Source organism: Lutjanus erythropterus, chromosome 12 (genome assembly GCF_056507025.1).
Source record: "Lutjanus erythropterus isolate fLutEry1 chromosome 12, fLutEry1.hap2, whole genome shotgun sequence".
NCBI lineage: Eukaryota > Metazoa > Chordata > Actinopteri > Lutjaniformes > Lutjanidae > Lutjanus > Lutjanus erythropterus.
This window is the reverse complement of record NC_139328.1, coordinates 27,541,409-27,564,564: the sequence shown is the minus strand read 5'-3', so window position 1 is coordinate 27,564,564 and position 23,156 is coordinate 27,541,409. Positions and strand designations below refer to the sequence as shown.

Sequence of the window (23,156 nt, the reverse complement as noted above, 5' to 3'; positions counted from 1 at the left end):
TAAGCCAACTATCGCTCTCTTCAAAGACACCAGGCTCCATTGGCAAAAACAGTCATTTTACCTCAAAGAACACAGAAGTTGCTGCCTCAGTCTGTTATTTTGTTTGTGTTATTGTGTCAACAACAAATCACGGCAGTGGTAGATAAGCAACTCCCAAGGTAAAACCAGTGTTTTTGGCAATAGTCTGGTGGATTTGGACAGAGCGACATTTGGCTTACATGATGAATGTTTCCTGTCTGAAAAGGCTGTCTGGTGGCAAGGTAAAGTGGTGAAAACACAGCAAACTGATATTGATTTTTTTTTTTTTTTTTAGGCCTCTTTTTAGCTGGCTAAAATATGTTTTACAGTTGATCCTGTCCACCGCAGTACATTGCTTAACTTCTTCTACAGGTACTCCTGTTGCTTCTACAAACTGGGGTTTTGCTGATTGCCAACTACTGTTTGTATAACACTGACTATGGATAAGTACCTCATACAATCCCACTTCAAAAAATCTGAACTATCCCTTTAAATGTGTTTCGTATCCCCCTCAAGGGGTCCCGTCCCCCCATGTAGGTAACCAATGCATTATATTGGGAGTCAGTGTAAAAACTGCTCATATATGGCTGTATGTTTTAATTTCTTCTCCACAACCTTTGACCTCTGAGACACAGTGAGTGAATATGTAGTTTTTGCTAACTGCTAACTGCATTTCAGTATATACAACAGATACAGCAGACACATCACAATACATTTTAAAGTGTTCTGTTACATTAGAGACTATCCTAGTATAGGAAGTAATGCATTCGTTTGGTTTTCTCACTTGAAACCTAGAGGAAACATCCTTCTCTCTGCCCAGGCCTTCCTGAACCATGCCCGCCCACATGGAGCACTGCATGGGCTCTCCTGTAGAGGCCACTGTTTTATGCACTATTTTCACTGGAGAATGTTGGTCCAGGGTCACTGAAAGACGCCTGTCTCAGAGGAGGCTGAAGTGGACGAGGGAACCATTGGGTGGACAGAGATCTGGGTGAACTTGAGGGAGTAAGACGCCTTTTGACCCGGCCTCCATTGAATTCCTCTCCTACGCTCGAAGCGCCCCTTAGGTCTCGAGTGGAAATATCTCCCGTTTAGATTGGCGTCTCCGCAGGCACTGAACCACCATCCACCTGGAAGATGACAGGAATAACATGTTGTGCAGCTGATACTGGATGACATATAGTCATTAATCCCCATCCCCGTCTTAGCAGTACATGAGAAAAACATGTCTACATGCACACCTGTGTGACTGTGGGCACAGTTGGAGTCCTGGTGGCTGTCGTTGTCCCTGTCCTTGGTGGAGAACATCATGCCCGTGTGGTTGCTCATGGGGTCCGGCAGATATCCAGACAGATGCGTGAGGTGAATGGTGTAGTTGCTCTCTGGACCATGAAGGTAAAATCTGTATTCGAAGAAGCGCCTGCCCTGTTTCCAGTCTTCCAGCTGGATGTGAAGGACAGAGTTGCCCTGAGCGGCCAGAGAGTGGATGTTCCTGAGACCCAGCCAAAACTCCCCTGTAAGAGAGACATCACTGAGAAGTGAGGGAGCTGGCAGGATTTAACAAGCATCTCTGAGACACAGACTTACATGCAAATGTGCAGGCACGCTTTTACTTAGAAAACTTACATAATGGCAAATGTTATGATCATAATATGGTCATTTAGAATTTGTCAGTTCAGAATGAGTTTTCCAACATTAGATGGATAATGGTGCTTAGAGTCTTAAGAAAGGAATAGTGTCTCTTACCTTGAAAATCTCCAAACCCATTTTCATACTTCTCCCAGGTCTGATCGAAATTCATTGAACCATCCTTTCTTCGCTGGATGACTGTTGCTCCATGGTCTACATGGAAAAAAAAAATAGATGACTTTTTCAGCAATAGGTACTTAATGTTTTTACAACCTGTAATTACTTTTTTTAAATATTAGTTTTCATTGTTAGTGGCGTCCACCAGTTGTGCCCTAGATTGAAACTGCCTTCATATATACAGAATGAAGGATTCACAGGAAAGAATTCATGCATGTAATCCAGCATTACTGTTTGTAATTTTGTCTGATTGATATCAGCATGACTGTTTACTTTTCAGCCTCTAACAACTGCATTAAATTACTATCAATGCAAACCTAACATTTACTAATGTTTTATGTTTTAGTATTACCAACAACATTAAGGCTGTGTTGTACCAACAAGGATACATTTTTAAACCAGATAAAATCATGGTTTGATTTTCAATTGTGTTTTTAAACTATCTTAAAGACTAAATTTAAACCTCTGTTTTAACTTTAATTTTAAAATGTGGTCCAGTGTTAACTTAAAACCTACACTTGAAGATGTTTAACTTTTGAAATAGCCAAAAAAAATAAATAAATAAATAAATAAAGGGACAAACCCAAACCAATTATGATGTGCCTCTTTGTTCTTTCAATCCAGTTGGTAATCCAGCCAACAGATTTTTCTCAAAGCAGGAAAAATTAGAGCTACTCTTGATGTTGGCTACCTAGGCTAACCGACTTTTAGCTAGCTAGCAGTGTAACATTTTGTTAAACTTTTAGCTAGCCAGCCCAAAATGTAACATTTCCTTTTACTTTTTAGCTAGCCAACAAGCAGTGTAATGATTTATTAACTTTTTCACTAGCTAGCTAGCAAACAGGGCAAACTCTCTTTCATAATTACTAGGTCCTGACAGCACTCAGATTTATTTTGTATTTATTTGTTTTAATTTGGGTCAAATATATCCATTTTGATTAAACTATTTAATTTCAATTTACATCAATAAACTTGAATGTCCTAAACTGAGATAAGTTTTAATGGTGCAGTAGAGCTCCCAATCCAGCCTAAATATCATAGGCAGCTGGACTTCACCAAGACTAAACAACGATCAGAGGCTCACCCCCCCCAAAAAAACCCCAATAAACTGTAGCCCTGTCCTGTGGTACAGTTAAAAATTTATGAGACAGGTAAATACCTTTGCTCATGTCACAAAAGGCCATGAAGGGCTCTGCTCCTGTGGGTCTGATGGCGTAGACGCCACTGACTCGCTCTCCTCTGTTGAACAGCTGGCTGCAGTCTGATGGCAGATCTGTTCAGAAATGACCACAAACCAGATGTCAAACATTAAACTGGCCTGAATGAAGATCACCTGCAAAGTGATGATCTACAGGCTTGTTTACTTGTGATCGCTCACTAAGTGCTGAAACTGTGAACGTGCCAGATGGCTCCCTGCTGTAACTGTATGAAATGTAAAGCAGAAAATTGCTGGAAATTGTCTGGACACATTTTTAAATCACAAGCATTGACACAGGAAGATTGAATATATAACCTTTGTGCTCGCAGATATGACAGAATAAAAAATACCAATGCACTCTCAACATTTCTTCATGATTTATTATCCGTCTTACTCATCATTTCGGTGGTGCTGCCGTAGGTCAGATAAGGGGTGAGTGTTGGTGCTTCACTGAAGATTTCAGGCATCCTCTCGATGGTCTCTTGGGTCAATAAGTTGGCTGTAAGCTGGGGAAAATAGTGAGTGAAACACTTTAGCTCGCAGACATAATCCTCAGACTGACTCTGGAGAAATACTGTGGATTAAATAGCAATTGCACACATAATAAACTTGGGTTGTTATTCAGCGAAAGTAGAAAATTTCAAAGTTTTTGAGATATTTTACAGTAACAATATGAATTTTAATCTCTAAAGACCAAGGAAAATGCAAATATATATATATCACTGAGGCACTGGCTGAGGTTATTAAAAATATGGGCAGCTCCGTTATTATGTCTGCACCCTCCAAAGATTTAAAATCTAAATTATATATTACAGCACCAGAACTCCATTAAAGTTTCTTTCTAGCAGCACATTCAGTGCAATGCCATGATGATGACAGCTCATAACTCAAGACGCAGGCAAAATAATCTTAGAAAGTTTCTGGGGGGGAAAAAATACATTCTTCTTCACAGCAACAAACTAAAATCTCATTTAAATGTAATCCATTAACTCTGACTGAATAAGGGAGTGTATGAAAATGATTGGGGTGTGTGGATTATTCCACTTAATTAAAAAAACAAACATGAATTTGATGATGCTCTAGCCTGATATCTAAGAGATCAATCATAATGTGTGAGTTGCTGTCTGTGTGTGTTGGAGACTATCTTTCAAAAGGCAGCTTCCAAAAGTGCTGTATTAAATATAGCTAGCAAACAATGCAACAGTTTATTCATTTTTTTTAGCTAACTAACAAACAACCTATAGCCTATTGTTTTATTTTACCTGTTATCTAACTAGCAAACAATGCAACTTTAGGAAATACAGAGCAGCTGAAAGTTAACACTTCCCATTTTGTATTTATTTATTCATTTTAATTTGGGAAAGACAAAAAAAAAAATCAGCTACCCACCAGAATAGAACCCAACAGAAAGAAAACAAATCCCTTTGTACATTACTCTCACCCTTCTTCGACTTCCCCTCCCCCCTGATAATTTCCCTACTGTCCCTAATATCTACCTTTTCCTCCAGAAGCTTGATCTTGAGCCTCTGGTTGTTGAGCTGGTCACTCTGCTCCCTCACAGCCTTCAGCAGCTCTGTGATGCTCTGCTCCTGCGTGTGGATCACGTCCTGATCAGGGAAGAAAGTTGGAATTGTGAGACATGTCCAAGAATGGTCCTATATAATTGTTAATATTATATCATTATTACATCTGAGTCTATATAATAGCAGTCATATATAAAACAAAGCATGGTTGAGGATGAAAATACATCCTTACTTATTACTAAATAGTGTTACTACTATTCAAAAAGCATATTCTTGCTTGTTAAAAGCTTGTCTCCATCAATTTTTGACTGACTGGGGCTGGTTGCAACAGGGGATGGTCTTCATCTTATTCCTCCAAACAGAAACATGTGAGAGCAAATATGTTCAGGAAGACACCAGAAAGACAGAAAACACATTCAACATCTGCTGCTGCATTTATTGAAAATAACTTGTTTTGAAGGTATGAAAGTAAATTTTGATGAGCTGAATTTTTTCATGACGCTCTGACTTTTAATGAATAATTAATCAAAACTATCTTACTGTAGCTTGAGTCTTTGTTTTGTTGAATTCTAGGTGACATGTTTAACATGTGTCTCGGTCACACAATGTTATGTCATGGCTGATGGGGTGGGCAAGGTTGCAAAACATTGTTGCAACTGTCCCCAAGCTAAGCAGCCATATCAAAATAGACCACACTACTGTATTTTTCAATATAAACAAGTCATTTTTGGGTACAAAAGGATAGTTCACCCCAAATCAAATGTGTTTCATAAAAAAATTGCTGCATTGCAAATTGTTCCATTCTTACTGTCTCATACTGATTCTTACTACATCATATCATCTCTATACTGAAAGATAGAGATTAAACAGCATCTGTAACATCTGCTTATTGACTTAAGGCAGGTCTATGATCTACATGTAAACAAACAACTCAATTGCTGTTGTTTGATAAATATTACAAAATAAATAAATAATGTTGTAGTGTTGTTTTTTCAGAATACAATACGTATTGAGACAAGCAAAGGTTAAACAGTGAAATTTAAAGTATTTTTAAGTATTTTTATTTATGTTGCAACCATCCCCTGATAATGTTGCAACTGTCTCCAGGGTGACCCCAACCCTCTAACATCTGACTTCTTTCTTTCAAATAAATATTGTGAGCAATACGACATATGTAATCATCTTTAACTGGTGTGGGTAATTTAGCAGACAGATTACAAGACAAGTTTTAATATATAAAGATTTGATTGGTCTAGTCTCTGAGTAACTGCGAGGAAAGCGAAAAGGGTTACAAACATCCCCAGTCTCCCCTAATGGAGATTTGTGTTGGCTTCAAAAACTCTTTCTGCTCTAATTTCCTCCAGTACAGAAATGAATAGGCAGGAAAAGTTCCCATCCCATGCAGAGTAAATTCATGTTTCAAGGTTTGGTGTTTAGCGTTGCATGATCTAAATGATCTTTCACAGACATTTCCACCTCCCCAACCAGAAAAAATCTGTCTCAGTAAAAATTAAAAAATGCATGTCTCCTTCAACAACACACCAAGACACACTGTAAGGTTTTTATAAACTTAAAATGCCTTTATTTTACATGTAGTAAGTATTACTCCTGACTGATGAAGACCTGTGTCATTTGGAACTCTTTGTGCCGTGTAAAGTAAAGGCATTTTAATTTTATAAAAAAAAAATCTTACAGTGTGCCACAAAGTGTTTTTGAAGGAAACTTCATGGTTCCAGCTCCAGGTTTGCTTTCTAGGAACAGGTGACTCACCCTGAGGCCGTTGATCTCTGCCACTTGTTCGGTCGTCATCAGACCGTGTGACAGACTGCTCAGCTTCTCCTCCAGGCCTTCCACCTTGTTCTGCAAGTGACCCTTCTCCTGCATGATGCTGTCCACTTTGGAGTTGATTTCCACAGACAGGCCCCTGATCTCGTCGTTGTTGGCCTTCAGTACCACAGTGGTCTTCTTCAGCTCCTCTTCTTCCTCTTTGATTTCACTGGCGAGCACGGACAGCCGGTAGAACGAGTGGTCGAAAATGTTGAGCTTCTGGAAGATGTCATTTATCTGTCCCTTCGTCTTGTGCACAAACTCCCGCAGGCTCTGGCCCAGCTGGAGGAGGCCATTGGCCAGGAGACGCACATCATCCAGGGCAGCAAAGCGGGAACGGGTTTCGACCGTGTCCTCGGGCTGGGGGACAGGCTGCTCCTCTTTGTCACAGAGGGCAGGGACACAGGCGGCAGCCAGGAGAAACAGGAAGGGAATTAGTGTAATTCTCATGTTGTTGTTGTCGTGCTGCTTCTCCAGCTGTATGTCAGTGAGCCCTCACCCTCCTCTGTGACTCGACAAAGACCTGCTGAGTGAGGATCCTGGGCTTTATACATTGTCTGGTTTCAGGGCAATGATTAACTTGTTAGTCTGGCTAGATTCAAATTTCACTGGTTAGAACTGAAGTAACCATCAGCTGACATGTTTAGTCATCAATCAAACTTCAACAACAGAACAAGGCGCTTGAATGTAAAATATATCATACAAAACTGGAGTTTTAGCTGTAATACAAGATATGTTGTGATCAGGAAACTGCCACTGTGGCCTCGCCTAAAATTTGGATTCCAGTAACTCAGATCAAACTGTCAAACTAGATGGTGTTGATCAAATATGGCTCAAGCTTCTAAAATGTTATCAGAATTTTTTATTTTGGTGTGAAATTTAGCCACCATTTTGGCTCCAGTTTCCAACAGAGATTCACAACACTCGTAGTGATGGTCAAATATGGATCAAGTTTATCTTAAAACATTGATTATTTCTTCCTTAAAATATTTTCCGAATCATATTGTCATATAGTGACTGTTTAGCTGATAATATGAGATACAATGTAATCAGGCAGCTGCCATTTTGGCTCTGGTTTCTAATGTAGACTCATTAAACTTAGATCAAACTTTCAAACTGTGCAGTGCCGATCAAATATGGATCAAGATTCTGTTACGTCACCTTTTCAGAAATACTGAAAATGTATGCAAGAAAGACAGAGAGGGGCTCGCATGCACACATGGCCGTCCCAGATAAACAGAGAAGCTTGAATGGATCTCTGCAAAGGAGTTTACAATCACTTCATCTTTACGTATCAAATAATTGTTTGCTATAACATGATGTTGTATATTGTACCTTTAGACTGAATATCCATGCAATAACTTGCACTCATCAGATTGAGTTTACAGAGAAGTCATTTAATGTTTCATCTGCTAACTGCTGCATCAATGATAAGCCATAGTTAAAACAACACAAACATACACAGATAAACTGGCTGTTGAAAGGTGTTTTCCTCTGAGCCAGGACAATGTGACACCGTTTTCCACTGACCTGTAGTTACCTGCAGAGGCCATGGCTGCATTGTTGTGCAGCTGGTTTACTTTTAAACAGAAAGATGACCCAGTTTACATAAAGGATTGATTCAGAAGTATGACTTAGATGTTCTTGGTTTTGCAGCATTTAGTGTCAATTTTTTTGTTTTGATCTTTTAATGGCTGCAGATGCTATGCAAGTATAGATGTACAGTATATATGAATATCTCTGAGAAACAGACAGCTGTTGCTCAATATGAAATCCAACAAAAGGGATTGTTTCTGTGAATTCAGATTAAACAAGCCTGTGTTTACATTTTCCCAGAAAGACTCATATGTTAGCCAGTTAAAAAGAAGCAGGAGGAGATTTTTACCTGCATAGTTTTGTTTTTGACATTATATTTTGTGGTTATGGTGGTAGATACACCACTGTTCTTGTCCACAGAGGCCTTGAAAATCACTTTATAGTAGCCTAAAGTAAAGGAACTGAATAATTCCTCCACCACTGACACACAGACCTACAGACTTGTATTTCTATATTTATGGCGACCTGTCATTGACATAATGCATTCCTTGGCCCAGGGATACTCATGGGCCAACTGTGGCTCCTGATTGGGTGCCAGGCAATTAAAAAATGGTAACATAAATTTGCCTTTATTTTGCCATATCATAGCAATCTCAGACCATTATGTTTAACTTGCCAAATGACAATTGCTGTGTGCAAGGCTGCTATTATCAGGCATCACCATCAGGAAAAACATACTAGCTTCAGTGTGCTCCTTCCTGGCTGCAAAAAAAATTGCAATTTTTTTTTTTTGTAATTTTCTCAAAAGATAACTTTATTATTAATGTTGTTCATTAACTGGCCCCTAGCTTCCTGTGGCCCCTGGGCAAAGCAATTTGAATATCCCTGCTCTAGCCTCTTATGCTAACCATACCCTCCATAAATAAGTGCCTAATCCTAACTCTCTATATAAGTATATTTGTGGGCTCCAGGCTTTTGGAGCCCTTGATCTCCTCGTTGTTGGCCTTCAGTACCACAGTGTTCTTCTTTAGCTTCTCTTCCTCTTCACTTTCACTGGAGAGCACAGACAGCTTGTAGAACAAGTGGTCAAGTGGTTTGTCTTGTGCACAAACTCCTGTTAAATGAGGGGGTGGCGCTATACATATCATTAGCAGCGAAGCCCAGCCCAGAGGAGAAGCCAGACGTAGCTAGTTACCGTGATTAGCAAGCAAATCAGTGGAGAGGCTGTTTGCATAGTAATGAATCACTGAATACTAAATGAAGACAAGGTGTAGAGCTATGTGAGCCTTTTTAACAAGGTATTTGTACTTCTTGCAGATCATTTTATGTTGTTTAAAACATGACTAGTGCTGTACTTTAAACACACACACTATGCACAAAAACAAGTGGACCAAATACAAAGCACAAAAACACTGAACTGTGTTGCACAGGCTTGTGGGAGTTTAAAGTGAGAGTATGACATGAGATATAACCACCTAGCCACACACCGTGATGACCCCTGTTCCCCTCTGTTAAATGTTAACCACTCATATGAGAGCAGGGTTACACAGTGTGTGTGTACACAGAAAACAGAGTCACAATCCTGACTTCAACAAGGACCCTGCTCTGTTGAAGGTAAAAAGTACTGGTGCATACAACAGGACCACATACATCTGTGAAACCTCTAAGAGAACAGCTTCGAAGAGTAGGGGACGTACAGTATAGGGGGTGTGTGTGGTAAACAAAGGAAGGGAAGTGAGCATCATGCTCTACATGTCTAACATCTGGAGGTGGAACACTGAGCTCATGAAAACATATTTACGTCACTTAACCCTGGACATTGTGCTTCCTTAGATTTGATGCTGTATGTAAAGCTGGTTTGATCTGTTGTTGGTCTCCCTTTAATAAATATCACACCCATACGTAGGAAGAAGCATTATGAAATCAGTGAAATTCAATTTTTTTATTCTATAACTTTTTTTTTAGAAGGGCCACATTTGAAAAAAGTTAAAGTGCCAAGGGCCCAGACATCTAAATTTTGTATGTCTAACCTGTGAAACAATGCACTGTTTTATTTCCTTTTGCATTCAGTTTGACTGTCCTAAATTCATCCTTTTTAAAGTAATAAATATGTCAATGCTTAATAACAGATGTAACCCATGAATAGGCTAAGTATCCTACTAATAAAACAATGGTCTAATAAACTATTACTTATTTATTTATTTCATTTTGTCATACAAATTTGATTCAATTTTATCCTAAAATGAGTATCAGTATATCAGTCTAATGCATACACTGTGACACTGTATACAAGTGATCCCACATGAAGTCCAACCCCGACATCTGTAACACTCTGCATGGTGATCTGATGCAGCTACAGAGAATCTTCAAAGCCCTCTTCATCTGCCTCAGGGCAAAATGAAAGCACCTGAGGTGTTGTTTTCTGCCAGCAGCCATCAGACTGTACAGCACTTCCTGCCTGAACAGCTCCTGCTGGAGGCCGCTAAAGCAAGTAATCTGCAACATATATTCAAACCGCTGTGGATTGCTCTGTGCACATTGCACACTTTGGACTGATCTGTAAGCCGTTTGCTTTGAATATGGATACATTTTCCTCCCTCTTCCATTATGACAACATAATGACAGTGATATTTTGAACAGATGATGATGCACATACATTTTTCTCTCTGCATCTCTCTAACATCAGACTAAACAATGATTTAGTTTGGTTAACTTTTCTTCTGCAGGTTTTCTATCAGCCTGATAAATGCAGAAACATGTTTAGCTGTTACATTAACTGTTATTGATTTCTACATTTTTTCTTTTGGCTGCAGCTAAAAAAATAGAACAGCTCAAATGATTTCATAATGCCATTTATCTACAAAACACACAGAGACTATTTACATGTTTATTCAAACTGCCAAGGCCAGATTTTTGTGCAGTTGTCATACTTCTGGTCCATCCACATTTACTGTAGCCTTTCTTTTTTGGCTGATGACATCAATAGGATTTCTCAACAGTAGCATTTAACACCCTTGGCTTGTTGTCAGTGAACTGAGATCAACCGTCCAAAGTTTAATTTCAAAAGAAGAGATATGTTTTTTGACTGTTACATACAATTCAATTCAAATGTAATTCTGGGGAGGTATAAATATGAAATATCAGCCTTTTTTAAGATTTGTATTTTGAGCAAAGAACCACAAATAACATGCAGTTGAACTCATTGATTCATTAAAAGGGGAGATCAGGGGTGGTAGTAACACCCCACTACTGGGGTCAAAAGTAACACTTGCACTATGTGTGGCTGTGGACTGTATTCCTGAATGTGAATGTGTCACATAAATGGTGGAAAGCGTAGACAACTGCCCCTGGGATGCAGCTTTGCAGACCCAAAACTGAAACCCAACACCAGACCCACACTTCTTTTTGCCTTTTTTCAAAATGTTTGGTGAACTGTTACAACTATTCCCATCCCAAACAGCCACAGGATAACTAACTAGTTTAGCATGTGGGCTTAGAGGTGGCATGAAGGCGAAGCATCAAACCAAACTAGAGGTTTTAAACTGCTACATATGTAAGTCAAACCAGTTTCCCCACAATACAATGAATGCTGGGCAAAAATAATCTTGACAAAAAAATCAGAGTGTCTCTTTGTCCCTGGGAATGAATAGGCACACAACAACAATTTGGCTATTCACACCTGGACCCATTATTTTAGCTATAAAGAGCAACAAATTCACTCTTGATGAGAGACTGCAGTGGATGAATTGGTTAAGCACAAGGCTGTTCTGTGGGAGAGTGGATTCTGAGTCCTGCCCTGGATAACTTCCACAGAAGTGTGAAATTACATGGCAGTGGTTTCTCTAAGTCAAACTGTTTTTTTTAATTATTATTTTCATTTTTTTGTTCTCAATTTGGTTAGGTTTAGGCAACAAAACTACTTGGTTGGGTTCCGAAACAAAGCTAGTTGGTTACATTTAGGGAAAGATCATGGTTTGTCTCTGCCATGAGGTGTACATAGCATTGTTGGCTACAGGCCCCTGGGTGCTTGTCTCTGCCACGCTAAGCTAAGGTGTGAATAGTCATGTTGACTTTTCTACCCTGGGTGCAAATAGCATCTAAAAATCTTTTACTGTCTTACTTGAAAATCCACAATGTTTCTCATAGAGACATGCCACTTCTCCTCTTAGCTCAAAAAGGAAATGGGAGTGTGTGATACTGATGATATTAATGCAGCTTTTTTCTGTCAGACTAACAGTGTTACCACTAATCCAGTGTAACAACACTCCCTGCTCTTCCCTATGTTCCTCAAAGGCACATCAATATAAATCATTACCTTCATGAGTTAGATTTAAGTTTTAAGTTATTTAGTTGATGATTTTTAAAACTCACATGGACATTGACTTTACTGACAGATTTGAACGAGAATATTTTTTTCAGTTTTTTGCCTTCAGCTTGATTGTTTTCCACAGATTTATGCTCTCATGATTTGAATAGCATAAATGAGCCCTTTAACATATCCTACATAGCCTCAGCCTTAATGTAAACAGTGATACTGGATGACCTGTAGCCTACAACTGACTAATTTATACATTCAAATGAATTCCAGTTGCATAACTTGAGACTAAAGCATCTTAAATATAAAAAAAAAAAGTCAAGGGTCTGTGGCCTCGTGGTCAGAAGGACAGTCTTGATTCATAGGTCACTGTTACATGACTACTTACACTGTTTAAGTTGGCCAATGCAGCAACAGCACAACCTGTAACTCCCCTGACCACAAGCCACAGTTACATAACACACATCAGACGGGGGGAAGATGTCGACTGTGACAGACCTTTAAGGTGGACTGAACCGCTTTAAAGTTTTCCATCTGTTTTGTGTCATCTCAGGTTTCCTTTAAATGTCCAGTTTCTTAAAAAAAGCATAGAGCACCAGTTAACCAGCATATGGATGTTGGCTGAATCTTCAGTGAACAATTTCCAAACTCCAAAAACATCACATTATTTTTGCTAAAAAGAGGACCTTCCTTTTGGCAGTGTTTAACTTACCTCCAGCTACACTTTCCACCAGGAGGCAGCTTCCACAAGTAATAACAGTCAGATGGGTGGAAAATTAATACCCTGCAGCCGACAAGCCTTGTGCCTCATACGTTTCACTTTGCAGGCCAAAATCTCTATTTGTGTAAGTTAATAATTAGCAACTCATATTTCAACTAATATTTTAAGTGTATTAGAGAGTAAATTTATTCCCCGCATTTCTCCTCAAATGTGATGCAACTCTAAATCTTTCTCTGAAACTGCCTTTGAGAACATTTTTGCCTTTTTGCCAAGTGTTCTGCAGTATGTGGTCAGTCCGTCAGCAGTCATTTGGTCCAATAAAGACTGTTTTTTCTCTCTCCCTCCTTCCATTCAAACCACAATCCCTCTCGGAGTCAGTTGTCTGCTTTGGTAATGGAAAAGGAGTATTTCTTGCTAATTCTTGCTAATTCCTTTTCCATCCATGGCGGGGCACAAGGCGGTGGTTGCAGCTCTTTGTGAGGCTCTCCCTCTTCATCATGTCAGACACTTCATTAACATTACAAATTTTATTTTGCCTTCAAGTTAGGCTCAAGTTGGATGCTACCAACTGGTGACTGCGATAAACAGTTTTCACTGTAAGGCACATACTGTGGGATATACATGATGGGAAAAACATTTCTCTTGGCCTGAGGAGACAAACTGAACCAGTTACACCCCAACGCAAACATGGACCAATAAAAAGAGATGCAGAGAGAGAGAGGAAAGAGAGTTGAACTGTAAACAAAAGGTATAAAATAAAGAAAACGAGAAGGAAAGTAAGATAATTATAGAGCATATTGTCACATTCTGCCTCTCCGTCTCCTTCTTAAAGCACAATCCCACTACCTCAAATCAATTCACTGACATTTTCTGCTTGTCCACCAGATTTCCTCAGACTTTTTCACCAGACTTCCTCATTCACCTGCTCATCTGTTCTCTCTTCCCTCATCAGTAACTCACTACATATACCAGCCCAGATCCTTTTCATACGATCATTGATGGGAGTCAAGGCAACATGCTAATCAACATCAATCATTAGTTAGCTAACTATGTCACTTTTACAGGAAAGGAGAAAGTTGACTGACGTATCAAGCTTGCTCAACTGCTATTGGGCCACAGGGCAAAAGGGGGCAGGACTTAGGAAGGGTAAATTGGTGTTTTTTGGAAGTGGGAGTCAAATTGTGACTCGGTAGGAGTCTACAGTCATGCTAGGAGCTGTGTGAGCTGTAATTCAGGTACATTATGCATTGTATACAAATGTTATCATGATAACATGGTCACAAAGTCAATGCTAACATGCTGAAGTTTAGCAGGTGTAATGATTACCATCGACTCACAAGTCAGTGTCTAAAATCTAAAATCTAAAATCAGTCAATAAATTCTTGCTCAATAGAGGCTGTTAAAACAGTTTGGAAACAATCAGAGAGTTCAAAAACAAACAAACAAACAAACAAAGAAAAGATTTGTCAGTGGCGGTAGTCTGTAACTATCCTGCATTTAGGCAACTTCACTATCATAGTTTGCCGTCCTATATGCTAACAGCTATTTAGTACTAAACACCAAAAATAACTGATTCTGACAGGGAATTCATGTGTTGTAGGTACTGACAGTAGAATTAGTCACTGTGATGTCACCCAGTGATTTTTGAAGCCTTTAGTTTGGCGTTATGGAGGCAGCCATCTTGCTTTTTTGAAACCAGAGCATGTGCAGTACAAACAGGAGTATGAACTAAGCAGTGGACAGTGTTTTTTTCTTTTCTTTTGGCTCATACTTTCAGCAGAGATGTACCTGATCACGACCTTTCTCATATTACTGTCCAGTTTAGTCTATTTTGTTGTAACTGGAACCATAATTTACCAAATGAACATCACGCTGCATACAGGAAGATGGGAAACTAGCAAGTGAGACCATAGCTGCTGTTTGCTGAGGTCATAAATCAAGTGAAAAGAAGGGTCATTTTCTCATAAAACTTCATACAGATGTCTTTTTGTAGCCAGCGGAGCTGCCCTCTGCTGGCCATTAGAAAGAAAGCAGGTTTAATTTTCAAAAAATGAAGGTCTGTCCACTTATCCTATGGTTGCAGGAATTTGATTTTAAAGTAAAGTAAAGTATTGGGAATATTAAAACACTGACCTGATGATGTCAGTAGATGAAAGATGAGGGATCACCAGAGTTATTGCATTTCATCCAGAGGGGGACATGAAGTTAGAAACCAAATTTCATGGCAATCCATCCAGTAGTTGTTAAGACATTTTAAATAAGACTACAAATGTAAACCCCTTGGTGGCGCTAGTTTGAAAGATGGGTGATTAAAGTCAATGATTCATCATGATTCTCTGTGAACCATTCTGAAATTTTGTGCCAATATATCTACTTGATCTTGAGTTACTTCAGAGGATATGTAAAAAAAAAAAAAAAAGACCTGCTGATAGCACTAAATCTAAAACTAAACAGTGAGGTTCATTATCTTGGTACCATGAATGTCTGTGCAAAATGTCAAAACAATCCATCCAGTTATTGAGTTATTTCTGTCTGGACGAAAGTGGTGGACAGACCAACAGTCCAGCAGACAGTACCATCCCTATAGAGCCATGCCACAAACCAATTTCCTTTAATGAAGGACAGGCAACAAGATGAGACACTTGTTAGTTATCATCCACTGCCCTTATAAAGAGAGGAGGAAAGTCTTTTCTGGCATGACGGTAGTCCCCCAAAGTAAGATGCCGGGTAGTGGTTGAAAGAGGATCCACGAAGAATGAGAGGTATGCACTGAGAGAATTAACCCTCATGGATGGCACCAAGCCCTCTGCTCCCCCCTGTTTACTTGATTATAGGGGACAGAGAGCACATAACACTGGGTAGGGTTACACATTCTGAGCGAGGGAGGTCTATGAGTTACTGCATGGTCACTGATGTTATCTGACCGGATTATGGACACACACACACAGTAAGGTGACTCTGGTACTTTCTCTTACTTCATACCAGATGCTCCATATTTTGACATGTTGTCACCGGGGGTTCCAGAACGGCTGCTGTCTTTCCCAGACGGCTACACCTCTGAACTCCTATTGGCTGCTGTCTGAAGGAGTGGGTGTGGTTCAGTATGTCAAGCCTCCCACATGTCAGTCTCGTTGGACAGGAGGCATGTTCACAAGCCCCTCCCTGCTCTCTTTTACACACAAGCAGGACCCAGCTTCTGTTATGGCAGGGGCTGCACACTGGCATTTACCAAACAGCCGTGGCATGCCAGTCTCCCTGACAGCACCTCCCCGCCTTCTCAGGAGACAGAGCTGAAAGCAGACGATAGTGGACTGTCTGACAAACACACCCTCACATCAGCAAGACAAAGTGGAAGAAGCTGCTGAACACATGTCACAAGGTAAGCTCTGGTTTAATATTCATCTCGTATCTCTCTCAGTCAGTGGAGGACTGTTGGGTTGGATAGTTAATCAAAGCCAGGATGCTGAATGTTGACCTTGAAAGTCTTCGATCCAGGACTGGCTGATCTAAATTCAGGGTCAGAAAAGCTTTTGACTCCAAAGTGTTTTAACAAATTGTGTGGAGTAGACCTCCGGGCCTGTGCTGAATACTAATCGCACTTTCAGGAGAATAACTTTTCCTTTTTAAAGATTAAATGTTTACATTTACATTTTATTACACCTATATTTATTGGGGAGAAATACAGTTGAACCAACACAAACACACATGTTCACGTGAGCACACACACTTTCTATTTTAACCTTGCCATGTTAACATACCACAGCTTTCTTCCTTGCGTGAAGCCCCTGGCAGCTGTTTCATCCTCTGAGCTTTGGCTCCACATACCACACCATGAGGCTTAGATGTGCCACAATGCAAATCGGACCCTGTTGCTGTTGGACTGCGACCAGGACAACTCCAGTGGTCTAAAGTCCTAAGATGAAAACATACAAACTGAAAAAAAGACTTGAGGGATTTCTAGGAAGTCTTTATGGAGACAGTGAATGAAAAATGTGAGTTTGACAGAAAAAAAGAAGAGACAGACGGACAGAACAAGACAGGAGGGGAAAAGGGAGTGAGAGTCCAAACGGTTGGTTTTGGTTTCTAAATCAACTCTGAACAGAAGACAAGGTTGAGAGTTATGCGCTGGAAAAAACTGTGGTCTGTACAGCCAAAAACTGGATGAGAAGAATAATTTTTTCCGGGAACAGAACATAGACAGGGAAACATGTAGATATACGGTACATACTGTACAGAGAGAGATGGACCGGCACAAAATGCATGGGGAGAGCTCTGTTTTTAAATCTCACTCTGAGATCTCAAGTTCATGATTACAGTAATTGTCTCAAATTTTAGCCAGGCATCCACACATTATAGTGGTGTCAAAAAGTCAAATGGGGTTGCTGAGACAATAGGATAGAGAATCCAGATTGACAGTTCTGCAAGTTCACCCCACATAAACCCATGAAAACAAAAACATAAAAGACTGTCTGTAATTTCATGAGTTGTAAAAATTGTTGCAGCTGTGTGAGGCTGCACAGAGGTAGCTAAATGCTAACATCCTGATGCTATCAGGTGCACAATGGCAATGCTAAAATGCTAACATGCAGATGCTTAGCAGATATAATATTTACTGAAATGGATATCAGCTTATTAGTTATGGGTTTCCTGTAAGAGAGGCAGCCAGGGAAGGACTTGTTGCATACATTGATTGGCATTTACAGTAACCAGTAGTGCTGGAGATTACGTGCCTCCTGCCATGCACTTGCAGTCCATAGATGAAATGCTAGGAGGAAGAGCAGCCCCATTAACCAAGGCAGTTTTCTTGCTGGGTTTGGCTCCCAGCACCCCAGGGCTGAGCCACAACTAAGTAAAACTATCTTTCCACCAGGAATCTCCGTAAACAACCACGGTACTGTATTTCCTGTCAAGTTCAGAGGCTGCGTTTCTCCTTTTTCGCCGTGTTCACTGGACTGGAAGCTGGCAGCTAACAGTTACGGTTACCTACTTTCACAACAAATAAGCTAAAGCTATCTGTCCATCGGGAAACTCTGTCATTAAATCACAGAGATTTAAAGCTGACCAGCTGGAGGACATTGATGGGGAAATCAGAATATATTTTCTACATAACGTATGATCCAGTTTCAACCAAATCAGTGAATTAAGTTATAAAGTTGTGCATTTGTATAGTGAGGCTCCCAGAAACACTCCAGTCCACTCTGGAGAACGGATGTATTCTCCTTCCATGTTTAATTGGTCACAATTTTACTGAGGCTAACAGTTTAGCAAGCTAGTGAGTGAGTACTGATAGGAATACCACTGGTTTTGCAGGTATTTGCAGGAGACTTTTCACTCAAAACAACAAATGTCAACCTCATGGTTGGACCAAAGCAGTAAATTGATGAACCAACATTACCATCCTTAGCGCCATGCCGCTAGTGTGGCTACAAACGAGGAACACAACACACCTTTGCTGGTGCCATCAGTGACTAAACCATATGTCACTGCTACTGACTTACATTTGAAATACAGCCTAATATGATGTCTTTCTCCTTATCTGTGGTTCAAGTATTCATCATTGCTTCATTGGGAGGTCGACCCACTTGCAGTGTCATGAGTTCATATTTAATTTGTGGCTTTGGTAAAGAATGTTGTGGATAGAGATGTTGTGATTATGAGGTTTGTGCTGATGCAGGAAGTCTAAAAGGTCTGTGTGAAAGGAGGGACACATTTACCCAGAGGAGGAGAGCAGCTGTTGTGGGGAAACAGAAAGACGACAAGAACTTAAATAAAAGACACTTAAAAAGCTGTGACATTTCCTTAACTGAAATAAAACAGGAGCTTTAGCTGGATACAAAGAAAACATTGATTTTGAAAACTCAAGAAAAAAGTTTAACTCACACCGATGCTTGACTTTGGATTGAGTTCAGTGTGTGCAGAGGCAGCGGTACTGTAGCGTTGTGCAGTACTGTTTGGCTGGGGCCTGTTTGGGGTAAAGCAAATATTTTACGTTTCATTTCTTGGGTTTCCTGTGAGGTGGGCCTACTGCTCTGCTCTGAGCATACACAATTAAGACCTGTGCCACGGAAATGTGGACACAGTTAGGCAAAGACTCTTGGGAATTGCCCTAAACCCTAACTCTGCTATATTGTTTCCTCTGTGGTAACCTGGTCAGAAAGGACGTCTATATTTATGTGTAAGAAGCTTGTGGGCTACAGCAGCTTGAATTTTACTTTGTTTGTGTGAGAGAAGGAAATAACCATGTACATGTCTGTTTCTGAATGTTTTATAAGCAGCATTTGAACTTTGATTAGCTGGTGTGGATCTTTTGATATTTCCACAAAGGACACGTTGAAGGGATTGTTTGACATTTTGGGAAATATGCTGATTCACTTTCTTGCCAAGAGTTACATGAGGAGAATCATACTAGTCATGTATCTGTATAGTAAATATGAAGAGGGACTGCCCATTGTTTTGATGGTCCATTATTCTGAAACCACAATAGTGCGAAAAATGTCCCATGGGACCAAGAGCCCATTTGTCTGACAGCTTGATATCCCCAGAACAAATGTTCATTGCTCTGAAGCCCTATTGCTCTGAAAATACACACTTGACCTGCAGTTTTTAGGGCTTGAAATTTGGGTTATTGTAGTCTTGCAGAGCCAGACCTCTCTCCACAGCGCTCAGTGCTAGAGAAAGGTCTGGCTCCACACATTATCATTCTGCTATAAGGCCTTGTTTGTATTTCTCTCAATGCATTGATGGTGACCCTGCAAAATAGTACCGGGGAGGGGCCACATTTACACATCAGGAGGGGAGCCTCTGCAGTAAATCACTGCAAAAGAAAAGATAACAGCTTGTTTATGTTTGGACTGTAAGCAACCCAGGTGCATTTTCAGCATGTAGGTTGCTAGCTCACAGGTTCTACTTCAACTTTATTTTTGACCCCAGAGGGCAAGTGGTTATGCAGCAAGGCACAAGTGAACACATCATGGTTGTTGCTGTTTCCTGGGGACTGCAGGCTGTGAGACAAATGGGTTTTGGAATAATTGGCTGTCGATATAACATCATATGAAACATAAAGACTAGAATCAGTGGGAAACAGCAAGCCTGGCTCTGTCCAAAAGTAATTAGCACGTATCTAATTTGTTTAGTCTGTGCAAAAAGCAAAGTCAGTTGTAATTTTACAGGGAGTTGTGTCCTGGAGCCAGAACTAAGCTAGCTGTTTCCCCCTGCCACCAGTCTCTGTGCTAAGCTAAGCTAACAGTCTCCCAGCAGTACTTTCATTACTAGCTTAGAGACATAAGAGTAGTATCAATCCTCTCATCTAACTCTCAGCAGGAAAATGGATAAATGTACCTGACAAATGTCTATCAATCCCTTTAACTGCAGCATTCGATTACCCTTTTATACGAGTACTTTTTACAAGGTAGATGTCTAATCTTGAGATGAAACTCTTCTTCTGTTTTATTCACTTCAAAGCAAAGTGTTTCCATTGAACTGCAGCCAGCAGCCTTCTTTCTCCACCTGATGACTGAGCCAGCAGCGAGACTGATTGAGTTGTGTGCAGCAACAGGTGCTCTGCTGAACCCTGCAGATTGACAGAGTCAGTGGTGAAAACAGCTTTTGCTCGCAGTCAACATGAGGCTCTTTTGTTAATCTTAACATTTCATTGCAACAAAACTGATTTATTTTGCTGACCTGACAGTTTGACTGTCTACCTGAAGAACATTTAACTGAATGATCTCCTGTCAGATCGTAAAATGAAGACGTCTTGGCTTCCTCTCTTGACATGTTCTTTAGCTTCACACCAACATGCGAAGGCTAAATTTAGACTCATCAGACCGAGTGCTGAAAGATTCCTCTCAACATCATAAAACTCCAACAACATACATACTGTATCAGTTTCAATGTCTAACACATGTATTAGGTTTCTATAATAGCAACACACCACAGCATACAGTGAGAAGAAATTCCACTGTGATGAATCCTTTTCTCAGATCAATAATATAATTTTCAGAGTTTATTGTCTTTTAAACAGATAGATGAGGCTGGGTATCAGACTGAATACTTTTTTATTACAAACAGAAATTTGTCCCTAGCAGCTCTGAAAGTTTTGAAAACTGTTGAAAATTGAAATCTGGTCTCAATTGTTACCCACATTTATACTTATTTTAGATCACTACCAAAACTCTGAAATCATATCAGCAGTAATACAAAGCCATATTGTTGTGTTTCACTGACTAAGTTTACCTGCACATAATATTCAGCTTTTTTTGCACTTATTCCATATTCTCTATTACATGGAGTCATGTATACTCCAATTAACAGAATGACTTATGTCCTATAGCTGATATTATTTGTTATTTTTAAAGCATATCCAAAAACCTGTTGATATGCATGTCTCTCATAATATTTTAAAGTAGTGTTTCCTTCTTTACTCCAGCTTTGCAAACTGTTAGTTTACAACACAGAGCTGAGTGTAAACAGGAAAGTGGCTGTGTTGCAATAAAAATCCTGATTGTGATGCGTATTCTGAATGTGCTGTATACATATCCAAGAATGTTCAGAAAACCCAAATAACATTGGTATATCCCATACCTTAACCAGGAAAGGCTACACTTGGAATAAAGTCTAATCAGGAGGATCAAAACAGAATATGCTGTTCACATGACTTATGTCAAATTCTGAATATTGTGGAAAAGTTGTTTGGTTTTTGCCAATATCTGAAATTTTCCCATTGCCCAGGCTGTTACATGCATATATCTTCATTATCAAGTTTCTCCTGGAATAAACATTTTATTTTGCCTACTCTTATTGTATTGTATCTGGCCCACATAAAATAAAATGCTTTTCAAAATAAAATACAGTGCTTTGAAAAATGTACACACTGACTGGGCAAAATCAGAAAAATACTGGTGGCAGTTTTTTTGTCTCGCTGTTCTTCACTAATTTGTCGTAATCAGCAGGATTACACTTCAGCAAACCTTCACACTGCTGACATACTTGTGTCATGTGCACACAGTTTAAGTGTCATCTTATTGGCTTGAAAATCCACATTTTGAGCCAATATCGTAATTCATTTCAAAGCCTTTATCTGCCAATATGGATACTGTGCCAATAATATTGCACATCCCTAGTATGCCTGTAAATGAAGTCATTCAAGCTTGATTCTCACATAATATCTTTGATTTACCTATATTTTTTTGTAATATTTGTACATCCTATATGTTGAACTCCATCCATCTGGATTCAATTAGAAAAGCCAACAAACTGCACCAGACATTGTGTGCATGCATGTACATTTGCAGCATGTATCTTTGACTTCCACTTTAAATGTACCTATTCAGAGTTTACTTCATATCTTGTGACAATGTGCTCATCCGTGTGTGTAATTTTCAGATTTGTTGCTGTTTATTGTCGGCCATCAGAGAGCGGGTGAATGATGGAGGTCGAAAATTCCCAGCAGGGCCATTTGGTGGTGTTTGTCTGTTTACTGCATAGCTGACATTGTTTGGGGCTGCGGCTCGGTGGCTGCGGTGCCTCGAGAGGACGGCGAGCTGCCACAGAGGCTGGTGGTCAGGAGAGAGGAACATGGGGGGAGGGTGGAAGTGAGAAGGAGCTATAGAGACAGAATATAAACTATTCTCTATCATAGAGACTAGAAGAATCAGAGAGTGCAAACACTTTTAAGTGAAACACAAGAGAGTTAAACAAAGTTACAGTCAGATGCAGTTCAGTAAAAGTTAACCAAGGATCTGACAGAAATCTGTAGAGCTAGTAGGAGGCACAGAGAGCAGGAAGGGAGGAAAGTAGTGAGTCACAACAATGGTTGTCTGTATTTGTGGCTGTAGGAGTATATTTTGCTCCGCTGGCCATAGCTGCTGGGCTAAACAGTCTCAGGCTATTTTCAGCTCTCGTCCTGGATGGCAGGGCTGTAATCAAGTGAACATCAGGCCTGCCACTGTTGAATAATAGCAGCCTGATGCATGGAAGAAATGAAGCAGCGAGAGTGTGAGAAAAACAGCAGACTTTGGGAAAAGAAGAGAATGAAAGGGAAGAATAGAGAGAGAAAGCACTTGAGCGTAATTGAATGTTTGTGTTTTGTGCATTGCACTACATGTGGGAGTAGAAAAAAGGACCATCGCTGTCCAGAGTGATCTTCCATCTGGTCATAAAATTAAGACCTAGTCTTCCACCAGAAATACCGCAGCTAAACCTCAAGTGAATGTC

General features: G+C 39.9%; 1 protein-coding gene across 1 annotated transcript; it reads right to left on the bottom strand.

Moving 5' to 3' along the window:
• Nucleotides 1–318: 318 nt before the first annotated feature.
• Nucleotides 319–6,889, bottom strand: LOC146318113 (angiopoietin-related protein 3-like). The gene is made up of 7 exons (XM_084732719.1): nucleotides 6,316–6,889; nucleotides 4,519–4,629; nucleotides 3,417–3,528; nucleotides 2,984–3,097; nucleotides 1,765–1,860; nucleotides 1,260–1,532; nucleotides 319–1,148 (listed from the first exon to the last, which is right to left on the bottom strand). The coding sequence occupies exons 1-7, from the start codon at nucleotides 6,820–6,822 to the stop codon at nucleotides 940–942; spliced, it is 1,422 nt and encodes a 473-aa protein (XP_084588845.1). The 5' UTR covers nucleotides 6,823–6,889; the 3' UTR covers nucleotides 319–939.
• Nucleotides 6,890–23,156: the final 16,267 nt, after the last annotated feature.

Coding starts and splice junctions, on each gene's coding strand:
- LOC146318113 (XM_084732719.1), bottom strand. CDS start 6,822: ATGAGAATTACACTAATTCCCTTCCTGTTTCTCCTGGCTGCCGCCTGT. Junction 3,529..4,518: donor TCAAGCTTCTGGAGGAAAAG/GTAGATATTAGG, acceptor TATTTTCCCCAG/CTTACAGCCAACTTATTGAC. Junction 1,861..2,983: donor CTTTTGTGACATGAGCAAAG/GTATTTACCTGT, acceptor TTTTCCATGTAG/ACCATGGAGCAACAGTCATC.